The sequence below is a fragment of the Vigna radiata genome, chromosome 4, assembly GCF_000741045.1.
Source record: "Vigna radiata var. radiata cultivar VC1973A chromosome 4, Vradiata_ver6, whole genome shotgun sequence".
Lineage (NCBI taxonomy): Eukaryota > Viridiplantae > Streptophyta > Magnoliopsida > Fabales > Fabaceae > Vigna > Vigna radiata.
In genome coordinates, this window is record NC_028354.1 from 8,326,705 (window position 1) to 8,339,590 (window position 12,886).

Here is a 12,886-nt window from a genome sequence, read left to right on the forward strand (position 1 = left end):
CCTAAGCATCCAAGGAACCTCCTCCAAGGTGTGGAATAACTCTGGACGTTTCTCTCTGCCAAAAGAATCCCCTTCTAATTTTCACTGGGGCTATATATAAGCCCAAAAAGATAACAGATAGATTATAGAAAGATTTACAGAATCTAGCTAAAAAAACAGACAACCGCCCAGGCGCCTAATTTTACCGCTCAACGGTTTGCCTTGTGCCGCTTTAGCCGCTCATCGGTCAGTTTTGCCGCTGCGCGGTTTCCCTTTATTCGCTCTGAGCGCTCAGCGGACCATTCTGGTGCTCAGCGACTTGCTTGACCCTTCTTTTCATCATTTTTCTCCTTCTTTCATGCGTCTATGTCCACCTTACTTCACTTCCATCCTTAATTCATCTAAAAAGCCTGCAAAACAAGCATAATATCTCTAAAACCAACTTTTTACTCTCAAGAGACTCAACTAAGTGTTTTATTTGATTTAAAGCTCATTCTAAGCCACAAAGGGTGTGTTTTACTATCAAATTTAAGCATGAAAATAACGGTTTTTAGACCGTTATCACAACCCCAAACTTAGAACTTTGNTTGTCCTNAAGCAAANANGACAAAACTTGGCTTTCCACTTCTTCATCAAATAATTCACACTTTTCAAAACTCCTTTTTCTCATGACAAGTTATTATACAATTCAGATGTCAGTGGAATCCTATAAAGATGCATGCATGCTTTCAATCCAAATTAGTTCACATAATCAATCTTTTTCTAACAGATGTTTTGTTCATGAATGATTAATCAAGTAAACATAGATGTAAACATGGATTTCACAATTCTCACCAAGCAAGTGTTTCACTCAATCACTCAAATGTTTAGGAGGTCACTCTACTCTCAACTATTCACATGTCACATAAAACAATATTGTCATTCATGTAAAACAATCAACATTTTCACATGCAAATGTCATCACAAGGACTTTTTCCAAGGCTTGTATTGTGGCTGGGCTAACAAGAAAATTGGTTTTTCTGGAATACAAAATCCTTGAGTTAAGAGAGTTTAAATCATCATTCAAAGTTCAAGCACACTCTCTTTTTAACCAATCTCACTCATTCCCAACTTTTTCCCTTTTTCATTTTACATTAAGTTCACTTCACATGCTTTTTCTCTTTTCTTCTTTTCTTTTTCTTTTCACATGCATATTTCTTTTTCATATTTTGAACTCAATGCTTTTCTTTTTTTTTTGCCTTTCACTTTCCCCATTCAACCCCAAACTTGAACCTTTTCAACACATATAATTATTCTCAACCCTAACTCAAGGTAAAGGAATTCAAACAAGGGTTTTCATACTGTTTAAGGTCAAGGTTCAAAAAGGGTATATCATTTAAAATTCTTTGGGTGGAAATTTGGCTAAGTAAGGGCTTTCCAAGCATGGCCTTGATCATATGACATACACATGCAATTCAATTAATTATCAAGATTAAGTCAATACCATTCATGATTCCCTGTAAACAGTTCACACAACAATAAAACTCTAAAGCTCAATACCTCACATAATCATGTTTTCTCACTTCTCACATGAATCCTGCTTAGCATCAAAATCACAATCATGAATCACTTACTCATTTATTCACATAGCTAGTGAACCATCAACCTGGATATCAACATTCACACATTCTCAGTCATCATCCACAATCAATCATCAATAGCAAACAACTCATCATGCAATAATATTGAACCATTATCCGAATAAGTGTACAAGCCAAGCATAAACTCAAACATAAATTCAACCTATACTACTAATTCAAAGTACAAAGAAAAAGAAAAAGAAAAATCCCTGTCCAATGCTGGCGTCCATCAGTAGATGTCATCAGCGGAGATCCTCATCTGAGTCATCATCCTCGTCCTCTTGGGCATCCTCAAAATCTTCTTCATCATCCTGGTCATCGTCCTGTCCTCCTGAAGTCCCAGCAGCTCCGGACCCACTACCATGTGCCTTTCCCTGAGGCCAAGCCATTACACTACGGAACTCATCCGTAGTCCACCTGTGCACTGGTGGCTGGTCATAAAGTCCTATGATCATCTCGGCAGTGGCCTCCTGCCCTCTGCAAAGGGACTCCATCCTCGCCTCCATCATAGACATGTACATGTCTCTCATCTGGAAAGGCTCAGGCTGCTGTGCTGGTGCATCTGTAGGCTCATTCACCTGTTGTGTTGCTGCCCTCCTAGGACGTCTCATAGGGACTACTCCAGCTAGCTCGTCACCTCTACAGCACTAATGAAAATAGGAGGCATTAATAGCATTCCTCGGCCTCTCGAAGGGTGGAACTGAAGTATCCACTTCTGCTTGCTGACACAAATATGTGATTAGGGACGGATGTCCTAGTGGCATCCTGCTGCTCACGGTGTTGGCACAGCTCAAAATCTCCCTGGTAATGATCTTCCCAACGTTCACGTCTATCTGCCTCAACATACAGTAAATAACCAAGATCCGATGTAAAGTGATGTTGGAAACATGAGAGCATGGCTGGATGTTGGCATGAGTAAATGTCATCCAGTATTTAGCTAGGGGAGTTAAATCTGCCCTAAGGATGTTCACTGGTGCTCCGTTCGGGTTTCTCTGAAAGTGCCTCCCAGGGATACACATCACTCGCTCAATGTCCTCATAGTCCCTAGCCTCCCCCAGTATAGCAGCATACCTGCACTGCTCTCCTGGCCACTCAGTCCCTAGAAAAGCGTTGATGGTGTCAGGATCATAGCTGATCAAGTGCCCATGTACATAGCTCATGTACCTCTCTACAGACACTCCTCCTCTCGGCAAGGCATTAGCATAAAACTCCTTCACCAACTCAATACTGGCTGGTGCCGGATAAGTCGTCAGTCTCTCCCATCCTCGCCTTTCAATCTCCAAACCAAACTCTGGAGCCAAGTCAGGGAAGTACATGGCTTTTCTCTCCATCAGTAATTGCCTCTCCTGGACTATAGCAAAATGTTCTTCATGCTTCCTTGAAAGGAACCTTGAAGAATAATATCTCCTAGGTCTCTCTGGTTCCTTCCTTTTGTTGCCCATTGTCTTAACTCTTCTTGAGGTAGACATTCTTGCATAAATCAATTTCATCCAACAATATTCACAGAAACATCATTAGAGGTTAGTGCATCATCAGATCATACAATTCTTTGAGGAAAAACAGGGCTCCTCAACACACAAACATCCAAAAAATTCAACATTTAGGCAAAACAGCTGCAGACCGCTCAGCGTCAAAGAAGACCGCCCTGGTGGTTTGCCTCAAGTCGCGCCACCGCTCAGCGCCAAAGCAGACCGCTCAGCGGTGACGGCTAGGGTTTTACAAAATCCTTTCCTAAATGATCTTAATCTCCACTCTTTTGCTAATTTCATCCATCCAGACCACAATCATGCAATTCAATCGGTTCAAACAGTTTCTATCCTATTAATTCATGCATAGAAATCAAAAGCCCTAATTTATCATATTCCTTTGCATGTTCATCAACAAATCCCCAAATTAAAAATCCCAAACATGAATTTGCATACTTACTTGAGTTAAGATTGTGAATGCTTGAAGAAAAATTGCTTAATTGATGATGGATGTTCTCTCCAATGCAAGTCTCTCAACCAAAAACCCCAAAACTTATCAAAGCAATGGTAGAACATTGGATTTTTAGTGAGTGGGTGAAGAGAAAGTGAGGAAATCTCTCTAAAAAGCTCTTGAAAGTGAAAGGAGAGTGCTAGGGCTTAGGGAGACCGCTCAGGCGAAATGCAAAGAAGGGTTTCAAAGTGAAAAATGTGAAAAACCGCTCAGCTTTTAAGCAAAGTCGAGACACTCAGCGTCGCAACCGCTCAGCGGTAAAATGGACCGCTCGGCGGTCTGCGCCTATTTTCACTTCTTCTTTTTTTTCTTTCTTTTGAGTAATCTTTCCTTCTAGCACTCAATTTCAACCTTCAATTTTTCAAATATATCTCTTTCCCCTCTTAGATGCAATCATTAACATGTAATGCACTTAACACAGGATTAAAAACAAAACAATCAATTGGGTTGCCTCCCAGGTAGCGCTTGTTTAACGTCACGAGCCTGACCCAAACCTTTTTAGCACTCCTCAGTAAGTGCTTATCCTTCCAACACCCTTCAGTAGGTGTACTTACCTTGTATCCTTCAGTAGATACATAAAAATTTAGCATCCCTCAGTAGATGCTACCCAAAAAGTGTTCAAAAGTTAAAAATGTACAAAATCAAATACCCTAAAACTACAAATGTTTATACAAAGTGGGATTTAGATAAAATCAATTCATTCCATCCCGGTTGGGATCTTCATCAACCCAACTCATCAGTTGCTTTCTATCCACTATCTTTATGGCTCTTGTGAATGGTTTCTTGATTTCCAGCTTGCCATCTTCCCGATTCTTAATAACATGTCACTTCTTATTCTTGAGTCTTACTTGGGCTCCTATTGGAAGTGGTATGTATTCAGTGTGGATAGTGCCTCCTTTGTCAACCTCCTCATCTTCAAGTACCTGCAAAACATTACAACTATTAGAATTAGTACCTGTTGTGTTGTCCTTTAGTGCAACTTCTCTTCTTGACTTCTTATGTTTGTCCCTTTCCTTCATTTTCACTTTCTTTCCTTTAGAGCAATTATACATTAACACATATTCTTGATCATTCAAAGTTATTATTCCATCATGAATACGCATCGCCATTCTGGAAGTCCTCATAAAAGGTCTTCCTAAAATCAATGGAATCCTTCCTTCATTCTCCGTAGCCACAACTACAAAGTTAATCAAGAATTCCAACTCCTCAATACGGACAATTGCATCTTCCACCTTACCAGCTGTTTTCTTAACAAAACCATCTGCAACTGTTACAGTAGTGTTTGCTGGTTTTAGCACTAACCCTTTAATTTTCTTCAAGTAACTTAAGGGCATTAAATTTATACTAGACCCAGAGTCGATCATTGCTCTTCCTATATCCACATCATTTATCACGCAAGGAAGAGTTAACAATCCTGGATCCTTCATTTTTGGTGGATGATGTTGCTTTCTTGGCTGCATAAATACTTCCTGTTCTTCCTCTTCCGCATCAAGGTCTACCACCTCTTCAATATAATTACTTTTCTTTGTATAAACAGGAATTTGAGGATGACTTTCTTCCATAGGGACCGTGGTCACATGTCTAAATATTTCTCTCATCTGCCCATTGTGACTATCTTCTTTTCTCAACTTCTTCCAATCCCTCTTCTTCTTTCTCTTCTTCACCAAACTCTTCATTCTCACTTACCTCTTCTTCACCACTGCTAATCTCAATCACTTCTTCCTCTGCTTTTCTTTTCTCCCTTACTACAACAGCACGACATTCCTCCTTAGGATTAACATCAGTATTAACCCTAGCTTGATTCTTCTCTGTGACTTCAATCCTCTTTGACAGTTGACCCAGTTGTGTCTCTAATGATCTAAAAGTAGCTTGATCACTTGAATGTTGAGAATGATAATCTTTCACAAATTTATCAAATCTATTCGAAAAATCTCTAACATTCTCTATCAATTGATTTATTTGCTGCCACAAAGGAGAAGATTGTTGTTGCCTGAAGCCTCCTTGTTGCCCTGATGGGTTATTCTGTTGTTGACCAATACTTGGATGATTTTTCCAACCCTGGCTAGGATTGCCTTGGTTGAAATTCCCTTGTCTGTACTGGTATTGGTTCCCCATATAGTTAGCTTCCTGTTGCATCTCCTCAGGTATAGCACATTGACCATTAATATGGTCTCCACCACAAAGATCACATAGCTACTGTGCTTAAGAGACATTACGAAGCTCCTTTGGAAGTTGTGAGAGGATCTTTGTCAATGTATCTAGCTTTTGGGTCAAAAGATGATTTTTAGCTAGCATTGCATCATTTGCAGGTAAGTGCAAGACTCCTCTCTGTTGTGTCGGTGCGCCCCTTTCACTATATGCTTCTTGTCCATTAGTTGTCATACTCTCTATCAAGTCATAGGCTTCATCCTCAGTCTTCTGTTTGATATCACCTCCAGCTGAGGCGTCCAACATCATCTTAGACTGCATATTCAGTCCACCAAGGTAAGCAAGAACAATGGTTGTCTTGTCAAGTCCATGAACTAGTGTTTTCCTGAGTAAACCTTTGAATCGCTCTCATGCTTGACTTAGAGTTTCTTCCATGCCTTGTTTAAATGATGAGATCTCCAGCTTTCCCTGAGTAACTTTGGACTGTGGAAAATATTTGTTGACAAACTTTGTAGCCACAACTTTCTATGTAGTAAACATCCCTTCAGGAAAAGAATTGAGTCATGTCTTAGCATTACCCTCCAATGAGAAAGGAAACAAGCTAAGTCTCACTTTATCATCTGATACACCAGCCATCTTTATTGTGTTGCATATTTCACTGAACACTGTCAAATGCTCATAAGGATTCTCATTTGACAGGCCATGAAATGATTTGCTTTGCACCAAGTGTATAAGTTCTGGATTCATCACCATGTTGGTCGCTTGATCCGTAGGCATGACTATGCTGTTAAAATGGAAAGGGCCAACCGCATTTATTTGGTCTGCAAGAGTGCGTCTTGGAGGAGTTCTTTCAGCCATCTCCTTTGTTCTTCTATCTGGTGAAGGTGATAATAATCTTTCAGGGGAAGGAAACAAATCCCTAGATGGGCGTCTGACTCTCCTTCCACCCTTGCCTCGCTTAAGCCTTCAAGAAGAGGTTGTGTGTTTTTCTTGCTCCTAGTATGTCTGGGCTCCTGCTGCATGCACAAGAAACACAAACCCTAGTAGCACTTTTTTATTTTTTTTTTAAAAATAAAAAGATAACAAGATAAAAAGATATATACAATCAAGTCAAACTTAATCAGTTTACACTACTAGATAAGTTAAACCACGAGTTCCCCGGCAACTGCGCCAAAAACTTGTTAAGTCACTGGCAAGTGTACCAGATCGTTATCAACTAATATAAACGGGTAAGTCCGAGTATCGTTTTCCCAAAGGACTCTTAGGCCTTAACTTTCATGTAACCTAATCACGTAAGACTTGAGAAGAGATTAAATTTGGTGGTTATATGCAAAGAACAAAAATAAACATGCAATGCAGTTGATTCAATTGGTTTTGAGAAACTATGGATGAATGGTGTTGTTGGGGTTTACAATTTCATCTTATCCACTCTCATATATCTACTCTTCTTATTTACTTCACTTATTTATCTAATTTCCATGCATACTTTCTTATTTACCCTTAACCCAATCCCTTGGTGAAAAGAGCCTATTATTAATTACCGGCTTGCTATCCATAGCCTCTCCTAGTAACCAATAATGCAATGCGATCAGAAGCAATTACAATTGACCGTCCTACCCCTATCCCTAGGCGATATTGGCATAATCAAGGAATTTTCCACCAGTTCATGACATTACCGTACGTTCCCATATCGATAAAGACAAAAATCTTTTACTGAATGAGTTAAACAATAAAAGCATTGAGCACAGATGAGAACCCAACAATTGATAAACAAGTATATTACAAACATATGAAATAAATAAGAATTTGAATATATGAGAGTTTCAAAAGATTACATTGTTCCCCAACAACAAAGGGTTTAGTTCACCATAATCATGGTGAAACTAGATGATAATAATGAAAGAATGGAAGAAATAACCCTAAACTTGGTTGAATGGAGCCTAAGCATCCAAGGGTCCACCTCCAAGGTGTGGAATAACTCTGGACGTTTCTCTCTGCCAAAAGAATCCCCTTCTAATTCGCACTGGGGCTATATATAAACCGAAAAAGATAACAGATAGATTACAAAAAGATTTACAGAATCTAGCTAAAAAAATAGACAACCGCCCAGGCGCCTAATTTTACCGCTCAGCGGTCAATTTTTCCGCTGAGCGGTTTTCCTCTAATCGCTCTGAGCTCTCAGCGGACCATTCTAGCACTCAGCGGCTTGCTTGACCCTTCTTTTCATCATTTTTCTCCTTCTTTCATGGGTCTAAGTCCACCTTACTTCACTTCCATCTTTAATTCATCTAAAAACCCTGCAAAATAATGCAAAACAAGTATAATATCTCTAAAACCAACTTTTTACTCTCAAGAGACTCAACTAAGTGTTTTACTTGATTTAAAGCTTATTGTAAGCCACAAAGGGTGTGTTTTACTATCAAATTTAAGCATGAAAATAACGGTTTTTAGACCGTTATCAATAGGTGTATATAAAGGTGACTGGTGGGTGTCGCACCCCATACAAATTTAATGTGCATGAAGAATGTAGTATAGACTAGGAAGTGACTCCTAGGTCGTCTCTCAAGGACCAAACTACAGTTCGAGAATCAGGTCAAAAACGTAGTGGGGAGGGGGGTTGAAAGTGTTTTTGCAAGGAGAATTAAATTAAATTAAAAATGGAAATTAAACGCAACCGACCATAATTGAAAACATTGAAGTGAATGAAAATAGCATGAAGACCGAACAGTCCTACAGATGACCGAACAGTTCTACATTGAGACCAAACGGTCTTTAAAGCAAGTGTGGAAATTGGAAATGAAGGAGGATAAAGAAGCTGAATAGAATAGACAACATGAAAAAAGTAAACTAAACGGTCCTAAAACAAGATGAGTGAACTAATTAAAATGCAACAGATAATAAATAAACACTTGGCATGTTATTCACACACAATACTTAAGCTAAAGAAACGAAATGTTATTCATCACGGAATCAACACTTAAAAAGAAAACGCTAACACTAAAGCAAGATAAATGAGCAATGTGTTTCCGTTAATGCATTAAAATTGTCGGTGCAAGCTTAAAGTTAAATCAAGTAAAACATTATTTAATGCTAGTAAATTGCAATATTGAGTTAAAAGGTGAAATGCTCAAATTCAACAGCTTCAACACACATTCATAAAAAAAATAGCAAATTAAAAACGCATGACATTGAAAATAAAATCTAGGACTAAGCTACTCCATTTCAGATAAATCACTCCAAATTGAATGTGTCACCGTCTTAGCATAAAGAAAGAAAAGATGCATTGCTTTTTCTCAAAGAAAAGAAACATAAAAATAATGACATCGTGCACCTCTTCTCCCAAATGAAACAAATGGAGCATGTTTAGGTTTAAAATGTGCAAAAACGTGGTAGCCAAGTACATCTTGTAAAGAAATGAAATCTCCAATAAAAACAAATCAGCTCCTTCTTCTAGGACATGACAACACAAGATAAACAGAATCATCCCTCTCAAGCAAAGAAAGCACCAAAATAAAAATGAAAGTAGTGTGCACCAAAAGGAAATTAAAAGCAGCGTAAGCAGTGTCATAAAATGAAGAAAAATGTGCTTCTAAATTGAAAAAAAGATCATCAAGTGTGCCTCTTCTTCTTGCTGTGACACAACCATTGGACTTCTCCTTCAGCCGTAGCCTTCCATACTATCTTGCAACTTGTTCTTCTCTAAGTGATATCTCGTGATCTCCCCCCCTTGACGACTGTTGCCTCTCCATTTCTTATCCTAGACCTAGTGTGCATTGCTGGAGCTAAGTGACACCCATGGGCCATGAGTGAAGATGTGGCAACTACTAGATGTCACCCCAATGTAGGCCTGCTTTCTCCAAATCTGTTGGATGTCATCTGCTTTTTTGCTTGCTCACGTGATGCTCACATGGAAGTCCAACTGCACCACCCATTGCTCACGGGCCTTACTGCTCATGCTGGATGTGTGTTGATTTCTGCTGGGTCGTGACGTGCTAGCTTAAGCAGCTGCTGGATGCTTGTTGGATGAAGACACATGTTGGACATGCAGCCCATATTTCCAACACTGGACTAATGGCTTTTCATTTTGATGTAGCTCGTGTGCTCCTTTAACTTTAGGACATGTCTTTTCTTCCAAGCAAGTTGGACCTTTTCGTTTTTTTATTGTGTGTGGGTCGTGAGCTACAGCAAATTAAATTCACATATGTGCTGCTCTTGTTGCTAGCCGTGAAACCACACCATTCTTTCTAATTGGAACAATGAAAATGTGCCTTGCTGGAGTGCGGCGACCCACACCTCCTTGTCGGATGCTCTTTGTGAAGAAGCCCAAAATGAAATAAGCTCATCTCTTTTCTTCAAGTAAATAAATCATCGGCTCATTTAACTTCCAAATGTCCCAAATTGTATTTCCAAAATTTTCCCTGCAATCAATAATGAAAATAATAAGCTCAGATAATTCAAATTAATTAAAATAAAAATTTCTAGTCAAATTAAGCACAATTAGAAAAAATGGGAAAATACTGAATATTTAAACACAATTCCTTGATTAATTCTAGCACAATAAACTAAGTGAAGTCAAGAAAATATTGACTTATCGGTGACTCATTCACTCTACTTCCACAATGTCACATAAATCAACTTTTCCTTTCATTTAACCACAATCAATGAAACTCACAAGCAAGTTGTCATCATAAGGACTTTTCCTATGGCTTGTAGCATGGCTAGGCTAAGAAGAAAATTGGTTTTCCGGATCACAAAATCCTTGAGTTAAGAGAGCCATTCATATTCTCATCATTCAAGCACAATCTCTCTTTTTCAAGAAACCATTCTCACTTATTCCCAACTTTCTCTTGCATTAAGCTTTTCTTTTCTTTTTCATTCATCTTTTTAGTTTTCATATTTGCTCAACACTTAGCTCAATGCTTATTCTTTTTATTTTCATTTTCAACTTTCCCAACAACCCAAAACTTGAACCTTTATCAATACCACACAAATATTCTCCTCTTAACTCAAGGTAAAGATTTTCAAAAAGGGATTTTATATATAAGGCTCAAGGTTAAAAAGATATAACACATTGTGCTCTTTTTATTGGGCTAAAATCATGCATGGCTAAAAAGGGATAACAAAAGATGACCTTGATCATATGACACATGCAAGCAAGTGATTCAATCATAGAAACCTCGGCAAAGCCATTCATGCTTTCAAAGTAATAGTAATCATTCACAAAAACTCTGGAGTCCAATCCTCACACAGGTTAATTTCAAGTTCCAACATTTAGATAAACATCCTGCTCAATATCATAATCACAAGTTAACATCATGCATCTGTTTCACAATATTTGTGAGCAACCACCTGTATATCAGCACATCATGCATCATCTCAACATCAATCCATATAATCAAACATCATAAAGCAATACTCATCACACGACAAATCATCATCAAAACATTGCCTCACAGATAAGTTTTAAGTCAAGTACATCATAAACTATACTAAAAACAGAAGCAAAATAAAATAAAATGAACATAAACTAAAAGGATAAGTTTAGAAAGTTGGGTTGCCTCCCAGTAGGCGCTTGTTTAACGTCATTAGCTTGACAACATTAAGCTCAAGTTTGATTTTCATTGTTGGTGTGCTTCTTCTTTTCATGACACCAACATAATCTCAGCATCTTTCTTGTCACCAACTTGACTCTCCTAGAGTAAGGAGCCTCAATCTCAAGAACTCAATTTGCCTTTATATCCTTGATAACCCATAACATGTTCTTGAATTTCACTGTTTTGCCAAGGTAGGGTTCATTATTTTCCATCACAAAGTCATGGTGAACGATTGTTTCTTCCTTATCTCCATCATCTTCCTTCAGCTTTGGAAAGAAACAACTATGATTCCTCTTGACTGTCTTGGCAACTTTATCAGGTAAACTAGTCACTAATAAAACTTCATCTTTGCTTTAGGACTAGTCTTTTTTACTTATATTGGCTGCCAAGCTTCAAAGACGTTGAAAGTCACCTCTTCAACTTGGTTTTTCAACGTTATAACTCCATTTTCCACATGAATGATAACCTTAGTTGTCTTCATGAATGACATTCCAAGGATGAGCAATATCTCTACATTTTCTTCCATCTCCATCACTACAAAGTCCACCGCAAATTTGAGTTTATCAATATTCACCACCACGTCTTCTACCACACCATAAGGTTGCATGATGGACCTGTCTGCCATTTGCAAGATTGCTTTTGTAGATTTGACCTCCAGACCACCAATCTTCTTAAGCATAGATAGGGGCATTAGATTGATACTAGCTCCTAAGTCAACTAGAGCCTTCCCTATATCATGATTCCTAATGGTGCAAGGGATGGTGAAACTCCCTAGATCTTTGAATTTGGGAGGTAGCGTCTTCTGCACTATGGCACTGCAATTACCTTGCACTTCAATTGTTTCCTCATCTAGATATTTCTTTTTTTTGAGGAATTGCTTCATGTGCTTCGCATAAGTAGGGATTTGCTTCAGTGCTTCGGTCAAGGGCATAGTAATATCCAATTGCTTGAAGATCTCCATGAAATGCCCATATTGCTTCTCTTTTTCAGCCTTTGAAAAGCTTTTCGGATAAGGAAGGGGCTTCTCAACTATTTTTTTTTTCTCTCTTCTCTCTTTATTTCTTTCTCCTTTTTCTCTTCCTCATCTTTCTCCTTTTCTTTTCTCTCAACCTCACCTCTTTTCTTTTCATTCTCTTCCTCCTTTTTACTCAACTCAACTTTATCTTTTCTCTCATCTAAAAGCTTGCCACTTCTAGTCATAATGGCAATGCACTCCTCTTTAGGGTTGACTTCAGTATTAGTCCCAAAACTCCTGTCAGGCATCTCCTCCAACTTGTTAGCTAGTTGGCTGTTGGGTTGAATCGGCAAGTGTACCGAGTTGCACAAGTAATATAAAATGGTAAGACCAAGTATCTTATCCCAGAGGACTCTCGGTGCTGAACAGTTGTGTGATAACAAGATTAATTAAGACGTAAAAATAAAAAAGAGATCATTGGGATTGGGCAAAAATAATAAATAAAATAAAAATGCAATTGATAAGTGGCAAAGGAACACAGAGATGAAAGGATGTTGATTGATATGAGATGGGTAAGTTGTTAGGGTTAGATTTCACCAAGTTCCTTTTCATGT

At 38.4% G+C, this 12,886-nt stretch overlaps 1 protein-coding gene across 1 annotated transcript; it reads right to left on the reverse strand.

Moving 5' to 3' along the window:
- Positions 1–11,690: 11,690 nt before the first annotated feature.
- On the reverse strand, positions 11,691–12,278 carry LOC106758314. The gene has a single exon (XM_014641249.1). The coding sequence runs from the start codon at positions 12,276–12,278 to the stop codon at positions 11,691–11,693; it is 588 nt and encodes a 195-aa protein (XP_014496735.1).
- Between the last annotated feature and the right edge of the window lie 608 nt (positions 12,279–12,886).